The following is an 11,843-nucleotide window of genomic DNA, read 5'->3' as shown; positions in this document are numbered from 1 at the left end:
AAAAAAAAAAAAAAAAAAACAGAATTCTCAGAGAGCTGGAGATAGGGCATCTTCCAGTACCCCCAGGAGTGCCTATCCTGAGGTTCACCCAGAAGTCCTCAGGGGCACCAACACAGAGCGAGTGACCCACTCTGTTTGCACAGCTGGAGGAATGGGAGCCGGGCTAGGCAGGACAGGGAGCCAGGAGCAACAGCAGGAGAAATGACCACCCAAATGCCTGCCGGCACCAAAGGGCTGTGGAAATTAGATGCCAAATAATGAATGTCTGGAAGAAAAGAACACCCAGGTGTCTAGGAAATTGTGATAAACACAAGAGTAGAGAGGGCAGAAAGTCAAGCGAGCTCGTCCGATGGCTATCGACTGCTTCCATTCCAGTTTTCCAGCAGTGTAGAGCCTGGGAGTCGGGGAGGCTTTCTCTCAATGACTGGCACAGACCCAGCCTAAGCCTAGGATGCTGCCCCTCCCACAGCTGCCCTGGGCCCAGTACTGAGTGTGAGTGTGTCGTAGGGGAAGGCACACGTGACCTAACTGGGATCAGGTCAACAGATTCCACGCCCCTGCAGGAAGGTGGGGACTTGGCAATTAGATTCCAGCAGGAAACCTGAGGAGTCCCAAGGGGTCAATTTCTCATTCCTCCTCCCCCAGCTCTCCCAGAGCTCCTCCGAATGGATAGTAAGGTTTTTAACACATGCTCCACCAGGCAACAGGATTTCATCTCAGTTTACTTAATGTAGACAGTATTCTGGAAAAGGTTTTTTTTTTTTTTTTCTAATGTGAGCTAGAAGGCAAGTTTCATAAACAAACCCTGGAAAGAAACCGACGCAAGTCACGAGTTTCCAATTTTCGTTACAGTTTTTAAAAATACTAAATTAAATTTAAAACATATATGAGTACTATGAAATATGGTTTTTTTCAAACTATACTCTTGCAGGGCACGGTGGCTCAGGCCTGTAATCCCAGCACTTTGGGAGGTCGAGGCAGGCAGATCATCTGAGGTCAGGAGTTCAAGACCAGACTGGCCTACATGGTGAAACCCCGTCTCTACTAAAAATACAAAAATTAGCCAGGCGTGGTGGCACAAGCCTGTAATTCCAGTTACTCAGGAGGCTGAGGCTGCAAAATTGATTGAATCTGGGAGGCAGAGGTTACAGTGAGCTGAAATCTTACCACTACATTCCAGCCTGGACAACAGAGCGACATCTCATCAAAGAAAAGAAAAGAAAAGGAAGAAGGAAGGAAGGAAGAGAGAAGGACTTCTAGCCAGGTTGCCATGAAATTACTGTGTGACATGAACTGAGCCCTTCCCCCTCTCCAGGTCCCAGTCTCTTTTTCTATAAAATGAGAGGGTTGGTAATAATAGCTATTGTTTACAGACACTGCTGCAAGTTTTTAACATATAGTTTCCTATTTATTCCTCACAATAAGCCTATGAGGCAAATGTTACTCTTTGTCCTCAATTTAGAGACGGGTTAACCAAGCCACTTACTAGCTGTTGAAATTTGCGCTAGTTCCTCAGCATCTCTGTACCTTACTTTCCTCATCTATAAAATGTGGAGGGGCCAGGCATGTTTGCTCATGCATGTAATCCCGGCACTTTGGGAGGCTGAAGCAGGAGGATCAGTTGAGGCCAGGAGTTCGAGACCAGCCTGACCAACATAGACCCTGTCTCTGTTTTATATTATTTCCATAGGTTTTGCGGGGAACAGGTGGTGTTTGGTTACATGAGTCCATTCTTCAGTGGTGATTTGTGAGGTTTTGGTGCACCCATCACTCGAGCAGTATACACCAAACCAATTTGTAGTCTTTTATCCCTCACCCCCTTCCCACCCTTTCCCCTGAGTCCTCGAAGCCCATTGTGTCATTCTCATGCCTTTTCATCTTCATAGCTTAGTTCCCACTTATGAGTAAGAACATATGATTGGTTTTCCATTCCTGAGTTACTTCACTTAGAATAATAGGTCTATTTGGCCAGGCACGGTGGCTCATGCCTGTAATCCCAGCACTATGGGAGGCCGAGGGGGGCGGATCACCTGAGGTCGGGAGTTCAAGACCAGCCTGACCAACATGGAGAAACCCTGTCTCTACTAAAAATACAAAATTAGCTGGGCATGGTGGCGGACACCTGTAGTCCCAGCTACTCGGAAGGCTGAGGCAGGAAAATCGCTCAAACCTGGGAGGCTGAGGTTACGGTGAGCCAAGATAGCGCCACTGTCCTCCAGCCTGGGCAACAGAGTGAAACGGTCTCAAAAAAAAAAAAAGAATAATAGATCTATTTTTTAAACTAATAATAATAAAATAAAATGTGGAGGAAGTAGCTAGTCCAAGGTCACAAACAAGTAAGTGGCAAAGCCAGCATTTGAATCCAGGCAGGCCAACGCTGGGGTCCATGCTTTTAACCAATGTGCTCTAGCGAAATGCATAAGTGTGATGTGTTTGTTCATTCAGTCATTCAATGAGCATTTACAAAGCCTGTAATAGGAGCCAGGCACAGTTACAGGAGCTGCAGATATAGCAATGAACAAGACAGCCACAACCCCTGTTCTTGTGGCGCTGAAGTCTCTTCCAGTTCTGAATGTTGAACCCAGAGAAATGTCTCTGAGTTCAACAGGGAGGTGCCCAAAAGGAAACACTCCAGGAACTCCAGTTGGCCAAGGAAGCCTATGGAAAGGGACAAGGTCATGCCTGGTTCTGTGACCTTGCCCTTTCCTTCCTGATCCTGCAGATGCCTGGCCGGCAGTGGTGTGCTGGAGAGGGCTCGTCCGCTTCCTGCATGTCTTCCCAAGCCCACGTGCAGTGATATCACGTTAGTAGCTTAGCAGCAGCCATGGCAGGAGTAATGACACCACAGAAATTAGCAGATGCTTCAAACCACAACAGTTTTTCTCCTGAGATGGGCTGTGACGTGGACCAGCACACCACTGCTGGCAGCGTGTTTTAGACCAGTGAGCAGCTGCCTTTCCCAGAGATGAAGGGATGAGACAATTGACCCTTGGCCTTGATAGAATGCTAGCTGCCCTTTCCCTCCTCCTGCAGCAAGCCTCCATCCTGCTTCTCTTGTGTGACTGTTTTTTTCCATGTTCAACAGAGCCCAATTGAGCCTGGAATCCTGAGCAGCTTCAAAGTAAATATTATCATTATGACCCTTTGTGCTGCTCACAGTGGTGACTGCTACTGGCACATTTGGATGGATGAGTCTCTTTGGGGCTTTTTCCCAGGAATGCAAAGCAATGGGCCCCAGAATAATTGTACTGTTGGCTCGGGTGTTTCCTCTGAGGTGTTCTGTACTATATATACGATCAAGGGATCCTTGAAATTTCCAAAGATAAGGGACTAGTATTATCTGTGGGTTTTTTGTTTGTTTTGTTTGTTTGTTTTTTTGCGAAGAAGTCTCTCTCTTGTCCCCCACGCTGGAGTGCAGTGGCGTGATGTCAGCTCACTGCAACCTCCGCCTCCCAGGTTCAAGTGATTCTCCTGCCTCAGCCTCCTGAGTAGCTGGGATTACAGGCACATGCCACATCCAGCTAATTTTTGTATTTTTAGTAGGAACTGGATTTCATCATGTTGGCCAGGCTGGTCCCGAACTCCTGACCTCAGGTGATCTGCCTGCCTCGGCCTCCCAAAGTTCTGGGATTACAGGCATGAGCCACCACACCTAGCCTAGCATATGTGTTTTTATGGGGAGTAAACAGAAAGGAACCTCACCTCTTTGGTAATTATGGTCAACCCTAGAGAATATATTGGAGAGGAGTCATAATATGCGGAGTCATAATATGCTCACTCGTGTGCCTAGCCCTCTAAAAAGAATAATAGGCCAGGTGCGGTGGCTCATGCCTTTAATCCCAGCACTTTGGGAGGCTAATGCGGGAGGATCACTTGAGGTCAAGAGTTCGAGACCAGCCTGGCCAACATGGTGAGACCCATTCTCTACAAAAAATACAAAAAAAAAAAAAAAAATTAGCTGGGCATGGTGGTGCCCACCTGTAATCCCAGCTACTAGGGAGGCTGAGGCATGAGAATCACTTGAACCTGGGAGGTGGAGGTTGCAGTGAGCCAAGATAGTGCCATTCCACTCCAGCTTGGGTGACACAGTGAGGCTCTGTCTCAAAAAAAAAAAAAAAAGAAGAAGAATTGTAGGTGCCATTTATTGGTATTCTTACATATAAATTAGGTTCTGGATTATTAAAAATTCTCGGCTGGGCGTGGTGGCTCATGCCTGTAATCCCAGCACTTTAAGAGGCCGAGACAGGCAGAACACCTGAGGTCAGGAGTTCAAGACCAGCCTGGCCAACATGGCAAAACCCCGTCTGTACTAAAAATATAAAAATTAGCTGGGTGTGGTGGCATGCACCTGTAATCCCAGATACTCAGGAGGCTGAGGCAAGAGAATTGCTTAAACCTGGGAGGCGGAGGTTGCAGTGAGCCGAGATCCACTGCACTCCAGCCTGGGCAACAGAGGGATACTCTGTCTCCAAAAAATAAAAAAGAAAAGAAAATAATTTGGGGAAATATATTCTATGCCCAAACAGCATCTTTTTGCAAGTCATTAAGGGAGTAAATGTACACAAGCAGTAGGCATGAAACTGTGGTTACAAAAAGCTCTGCAAGATAAAAGATGACCTTCAGCAACTAAGCTATGGACCCCTTGCCAAGTCAGTGACTGGATCCAGCCCCATGGCTGGGCTGACATTGCAGCTTCAGAGCTACTCTAAGCTACTCATGACCTTGGCCCAAATTGTGGTTCTCTGAGCAATGAAAGGGTGGTGAGCACGGCAAGAGGGCAGGATGCGTGCATTGCAGGGTTTTTTGGAACAGGGATCAAATTAACCCAGTCGGGGCTGGTCTATCCAATGGTTGCACCTGGGGGTCTAAGAGGGGAGCTACAGAGGCAGCCATTTCCTGAAACTTGACAAGTCGGGAGAAAAAGAGAGTCTATGACTGCTTGAGGATGAGAGCATCTCCTTCCTACTCCTCCCCTTTGGAGGGTCTGTCCTTGGCACTTGAACAATTCCATCCCAGTAGGTGCAACTGGAAGCATTTGTAGCTGTACAATGTTTAGGTGGAAACTAGAGGATGGGGGATTACTACTTCTCCCACCCACTCTGCCTTGAGCTTGGCCGCCTCCTTCTCTGGGCCCTAGGGGAGCCTGTGCTCCATACATCACATTACCCTACACTTCCCCACTCAGAGATCCAGTTCAAGTCACATGGCCTCCCTCCTAATGCTTTACTAGCCCATCCAATCGCACTGGTTGAAAGGTTGCTTAGGCCGGGCGCGGTGGCTCACGACTGTAATCCCAGCACTTTGGGAGGCCAAGGCGGGTGAATCAGCTGAGGTCAGGAGTTCAAGACGAGCTTGGCCAACATGGTGAAACCCTGTCTCTACTAAAAATACAAAAATTAGCTGGGCGTGGTGGTGCACACCTGTAGTCTGAGCTACTCGGCAGGCTGAGGCAGGAGAATTGCTTGAACCTGGGAGGCAGAGGTTGCAGTGAGCTGAGATTGCGCCAGCCACTGCACTCCAACCTGGACAATAGAGAGAGACTCCGTCTCAAAAAAAAAAAGAAAGGTTGCTTAGGGTGGGTCTGTCATTTCTCTTCTCAACTTCAGTACAGGTCATATGGAGTTCTGTCTGGGAAGAATGCCAAAGGACTCTGATATGTTTGTGCTGAAATATTGTGGTAATCAAATATTATGTGAAATAAGTTGGCCATCAGCCAAAGATTGGAGCTCTTGTTAGTTAAACAGAGATTTGGCAGTGCTAACATTGGACGTGATAGTCTTTGCACTTGATGTCGATTACTATGACTTCTAGTTATTTCACATTTTTCTCCAAATAGCACCTAATCATAACCATGAGTTAGACTTCCAGCATTTGAAGAATTAACAGCCTAGATCTGGACTCTAAAGTCCTTGATGTGTAATTCTGTGAGGCACATATTTTCTTTCTTTTTTTAATGTACTCTTTTGTTCACTAATGCCTCCAGGTACATTTCTCTCCCTATGAACAAGGACATACATAGTAGAAGTCACATCTAAAAAATAAGTTTGAGTATAAATCTGTTGATTGAAACTGATGCATATATTTTCATCTGATAGGTTCCAAAGTTGATGTGGGCCAGGCACTGTGGCTCACGCCTGTGATCCCAGCACTTTGGTAGGCTGAGGCAAGTGGATTGCTTGAGCTTAGGAGTTCGAGACCAGCCTGGGCAACACAGTGAAACCTCACCTCATCTCTACAAAAAAACAAAAAATGAGCCCAGTCACATGCCTATAATCCCAGCTACTTTGGAGGCTGAAGTGGGAGGACTGCTTGAGCCTGGAAGGTTGAGGCTGCAATGAGCCGAGAATCACTTTGTCTCAAACAACAACGATAACAAAAACCAAAGTTGGTGTGTGGGAATGAATCATTTAGCTAAGGAGTGAGCCCAGCTCGTGAGAACAACTGCCCATCATCTGTTGTTTTCTACTTGTCCTTGAGTATGTAGCAATTCTCTCACAGAAAGTGACCTGGAAAAGAATGCTGGGAACAGAGAAGAAAAAAATATAAACAGCCCAAGAAAATGAATGACCTTAGTGAGAAAACAGAATTTCTAGGCCAGGTGCAGTGGCTCATGCCTATAATCCCAGCACTTTGGGAGGCTGAGGCAGGCAGATCACTTGAGGTTAGTAATTTAAGACCAGCTTGGCCAACAGGGTGAAATGCTGTCTTTACTAAAAATACAAAAATTAGCTGGGTATGGTGGCGTGCACCTGTAATCCCAGCTACTCAGGAGGCTGAAGCAGGAGAATTGCTTGAACCTAGGAGGTGGAGGTTGCAGTGAGCCGAGATCACACCACTGCACTCCAGCCTGGTGACAGCACAAGACTCTGTCTCAAAAAAAAGAAAACAGAATTTCTGAATACATTAAAGAGTAAAATATCCAATTTAGTGGTAGTTCAGATCTACTATATGAACGAGTTCCCCATACATTCTATACAAAAATAAAAGGCAATTAGCAAAAGCGTTTGAGTGTTCTAGCCAGTATGAAAACCAAATTTATTCTGATATTTATACAATTATTAAGGTTCAGAAGGAGGTCACTGGAAATATACAGGTATGCTTTCCCACACTACAGGGTGAAAATTATATGCTATAATCATGTTTGCAAATTTTGGATATTTAAGACCTAAGAAGAGATTCTTAAAGAAGGAACTATTATCCCTCATATTTGTTTGATTGGTGCTCAATGGTTTCCAAAGTGTTTTCATGTGCTCGGGAGATGCTGCTGGCAGCAGTTAGAGAAGCTGTGGGAAAAATAAGCGGTTAGCCAGGCCTGAGCCCTCATTATGGTGCCATTTCTTCTGTGTTGCCTCAGGTAAGTCCCTTACCTGCCCCAAGACTCTGTGTCTCCACCTGTTTCATAAGAATACAAATGCTACTTTCTCTGCTCACTTCGCAGAGCCCTGGTAATGCCCAAAAGAGCTAATGTGAGAAAGTGAAAAGCATAATGAATGGTTTCTGCGGGATTCACTCATTCATTCATTTCACAGATATTACCGAACTCTACTTGTGCTGTGATTAGCATATAGAGGGGGCTAAGACTTGGTTCCCACTGTTGAGGTTAAGTGTCTAGGTAGAGGCCGGGCACAGTGGCTCACAGCTGTAATCGTAGCACTTTGGGAGGCCAAGATGGTTAGATTGCTTGAGCTCAGGAGTTTAAGACCAGCCTGAGCAACATAATAAGACACCGTCTCAAAAAAAAAAAAAAAAAGTCGGCTGGGCGCGGTGGCTCACACCTGTAATCCCAGCACTTTGGGAGGCCAAGATGGTTAGATTGCTTGAGCTCAGGAGTTTAAGACCAGCCTGAGCAACATAATAAGACACCGTCTCAAAAAAAAAAAAAAAAAGTCGGCTGGGCGCGGTGGCTCACACCTGTAATCCCAGCACTTTGGGAGGCCAAAGCAGGCAGATCACAAAGTCAATAGATCGAGACCATCCTGAGCAACATGGTAAAACTCCGTCTCTACTAAAAATACAAAAATTAGCTGGGCGTGGTGGTGCATGCCTATAGTCCCACGTATTCCGGAGGCTGAGGCAGGAGAATCCCTTGAACCCTGGAGGCGGAGTCTGCAGTGAGCCGAGATTGTGCCACTGCCCTCCAGCCTGGTGACAGAGTGAGACTCCATCTCAAAAAAAAATGTCTAAGTAGATAGTTGGTAAAGGGAATAAAAGAACTTTGCATACAGCTGTGTGGTCCCTGCACTTGACCTCTGACTAAACCAAGCACAGCAAAAGTACAGAGGAAACAGACAGACCCAACCCACTGCCCACAGCTGGTGGGCAGGCGGTTTCCCTCAGCTATCCCCTCCCTCCTAATTCTGCCCTGGCTGCTGTCTTATGTAGTCAAAATGAACTCTACAGCAGTACTGAGCCAGCCGGCTCCCTTACAAAATGTCCATGGGGTCTCACGTCGCTGTTTCCCTCCAGGAGATGGCTCTATACTCTGGTCTGGCCAGAGGAAAAAAGTAATTACAGCCAGCTGCTTACAAAAAAACAGGCAGAGAGATAAAAGAGAGAGGAGAGATGCTCTCGCAACTAAATCAGAATGACACACTATTTAACCTAATTACCTGCAAAGCCACATCCAGCCATTAAGGATTCATATTCTGTAATAGAATTTCCTGCTATGGAAATACTTACCCACGCACAGGATGTTGAAGCAGAAGCCCTGGCTGACGGACTTATTCACCAGCTGGTCAGGCAAGCTGTCAAACCCCACATGTCCAGCCAGGGGGACAGTTCGGCAACCTTCACCCTAATTTGGAAGAGGTCGGGGAGAAAATGAAAATGTGCTTAAAAGCAGTCTGGATCTCATTTCTCCATCCAAATGTTCACCGTGCAAGGAAGTCACACCCGTCCAGGCCCAGCATGTCGTCTCTTCCCTCAGCTACTCCCTGCTCCAAAGCAAAATGGCCCATCAGCTTGGAAATCACAGATTCTTAGAAACAGGCATCCTCTAGGCTCAATAGTGAATACCGCCACAGCTCCAGACAGAGCAAATTACAGAGGGGCTTATTGGGGGCAGGAGGGTGGAGTCAAGGGAGGAGAATGCTGGCGCTGAAGGTTCACAGACTCAAGTTGAATCTTTACTGTCATTTACAAGCTGAGTAACTTGCTGAGACTGTTTCCTTCCACCTCTGCCATCTGAGATAATATGGCATATCTTAGAGGTGACTGGGAGCCTCAGAAGCACTAATACATGTAACGAGCTTCATACAGGCAGAAGTGTTCAGTAAGTATTACGAAAAGACTTCAAAAAGCAATTATTGGGCCAGGCGCAGTGGTTCACGCCTGTAATCCCAGCACTTTGGGAGGCTGAGGCGGGCAGATCACTTGAGGTCAGGAGTTCAACACCAGCCTGGCCAACATGGCGAAACCCCATCTCTACCAAAAATACAAAAATTAGGCGCCATGGTGGTGGGTGCCTGTAATCCCACTTACTTGGGAGCCTGAGGCAGGAGAATTGCTTGAACTCGGGAGGCGGAGGTTTCAATGAGCCAAAATTATGCCACTGCACTCCAACCTGAGCAACAAGAATAAAACTCCATCTCAAAAAAAAAAAAAAGGGGGGCAATTATTGGCTGGTGAAATGGCTCATGCCTGTAATCCCGGCCCTTTAGGAGGCCAAAGTGGGTGAATCACTTGAGGCCAGGAGTTTGAGACCAGCCTGGGCAACACAGCAAGATAGTGTCTCTACAAAAAAATCAAAAATTAGCTGGACGTGGTGGCATGTGCCTGTAATACCAGCTACTTGGGAGGCTGAGGTGGGAGGATTGCTTGTGTCCAGGAGGTAGAGGCTGCAGTACGCTATGATGGCACCACAGCACTCCCACCTGGGCAACAGAGCAAGATCCTGTCTTAGAAAAAAAGCAATTGTTCCTCTCTCTAGGGCATTTTGTGGATCTACCAAGGCAGCACAGTGTAGAGGTTAAGAGCAGAGGCTTTGAAATCTGGCAGGTGTGAGTTACAGTCCCACCTCCGCCACCTCCTGGCTGTGTCACCCTCAGACAAGTAACGTAAACCTCTCAAGGTTTCCCCATCCATAAAATCGGAAACTATTGAGTAGAAGTGTGAGGATTACACAGGATCATGCTCCTCAAGCCCTTAGCGTAGTGTTTAGCATGTATGTGGCGAGCATTCAGTCAGCAGTAGCTGCTGTTATTCACGGTGGGGTTATCCTTACACCCCCGGCCTGAAGGGTACCTCATGGAACACTGGCTCCCTATGGCTGCGGGAAGCTGCCTCCATGCTTCCTCTGGGTCCCTTGACTCCATAAGGGTCAGCCAAGCCACTCCCAGGCATGGAAAGCAGAGGGCCTTTGCTTCGCCTGCAAGGCCCAAAGCTGCTTATAGTTAATGATTTTATAAAACAGGGGGAGCCTCAAACTGGGGCAGGATTCCAAGAAGCCGGGGGAAGCATGACAGGAGCCTGGGTGGACTCAAGAAATGTGTCAACGACCAACCAACGGCCACCAGGGAGGGGAGGGGATAGGGGTGAAGGGAAGCTGGAGACAGTTGAGCTGGACAAGAAGGAGTACTATGTAAGGAGTCAGTTTCTGTTGGGTGGGGCCGCACCAAGTTTTCCATAACCCGAAAGATGCCAAGAGCAATCCAAGAAGGACATGGTGAGTGCCAGGAGGCCCAGCCCAGCATCCCAGGCTGCACTAGCAGGCAGCTCTTCTGTTGGGCTGGACCAGCTTTTAGACTAGGTCCATAATAAGGGCACATTTTCACACTGAAAGGGGTGGGCTGGGAGGGAGGAGGAGCTTTTCAGCAGCCGATCTTGTCAGAACTGGCTCCCAGACAGCCCCCTCACCTAGCTTTAGATCTCACTCTCATTGGTATCATTGGATCCTCCGAGGGCAAGCGACAGGGCTAGTGCCAGTCAATGCCATGTGGCAAGTTCATTACCCTCACATATCTCACGCTGCACACTCCCAGTGGAGAACTCTTGACAGACAACCATATACCATCATTCAGTGAGAGTCGGGGTATTCTCTGCCCCAGGGGTCCCCTGAAGACAGCTGAGGCCAGGCGCGGTGGCTCACACCTACAATCACAGCACTTTGGGAGGCCAAAGTGGGCAGATCTCTTGAGCCCAGGAGTTTGGGACCAGCCTGAGCAACATGGCAAAATCCTATCTCAACAACAACAAGAAAAATACAAAAATGAGCTGGGCATGGTGGTGTGAGCCTGTGGTCCCAGCTACTGAGGAGGCTGAGGTGGAAGGATCACCTGAGCCCAGGAGGTCGAGGCTGCAGTGAGCCATGATCACACCACTGCACTCTAGCCTGGGTGACAGAACGAGACCCTGTTTCGGGCAAAAAAAAAAAAACAACAACAAACAAAAAAAACTGAGCTTCATAAGTGGTTCACATCACTCAAGGCTTTGTTCTGCATTCACTCCTTTCTGCTTCTCCTTCCCATTTCCCCTTCTTATTAAAGCAAACTAAGATGCAGGATTCCCACTGCTAGTTCTTGGTCCGCAACGCTGCAGGGGAGCCAGGGACATGAGAGCTGATATGCTTTCTTAATGGAGCCTCCGATGTAGCAGGCATCGGAAATTGGGGTGGACTCAGAGTTGAGGTTTCCTGAGCCATTTGTTATCACCCCTGGCTGCCTCTTCCGGCCTCCAAATTTAGCACCGTGAAACTTCAAGTGCTCTAAAGCCAAAAGGAGAGAAAAGAAATTTTCAAACTGAAGACAGTGGAAGGTAGCGGGAGAGCTTCACATCTTATTCCTAAAGGTTTACTCCGTTGCCAAAAACTTACCAAACACCTCCCATGTGCCCACCATTATCTCCCA

The 11,843-nt window shown here is 47.5% G+C and overlaps 1 protein-coding gene across 1 annotated transcript in view; it reads right to left on the bottom strand.

Moving 5' to 3' along the window:
• SEPTIN6 (septin 6) overlaps positions 1-11,843 on the bottom strand; it is a 69,406-nt gene that overhangs the window by 43,785 nt on the left and 13,778 nt on the right. The window contains exon 2 of the mRNA XM_037732359.1: positions 8,680-8,794. Coding sequence (XP_037588287.1) covers positions 8,680-8,794 — 115 coding nt within the window. The remainder of the gene's footprint in view (positions 1-8,679; positions 8,795-11,843) is intronic.

Source organism: Cebus imitator, unplaced genomic scaffold, assembly GCF_001604975.1.
Source record: "Cebus imitator isolate Cc_AM_T3 unplaced genomic scaffold, Cebus_imitator-1.0 Scaffold445, whole genome shotgun sequence".
Lineage (NCBI taxonomy): Eukaryota > Metazoa > Chordata > Mammalia > Primates > Cebidae > Cebus > Cebus imitator.
The sequence above is the reverse complement of the archived record's forward strand: the minus strand, read 5'-3'. Positions and strand labels throughout refer to the sequence as shown.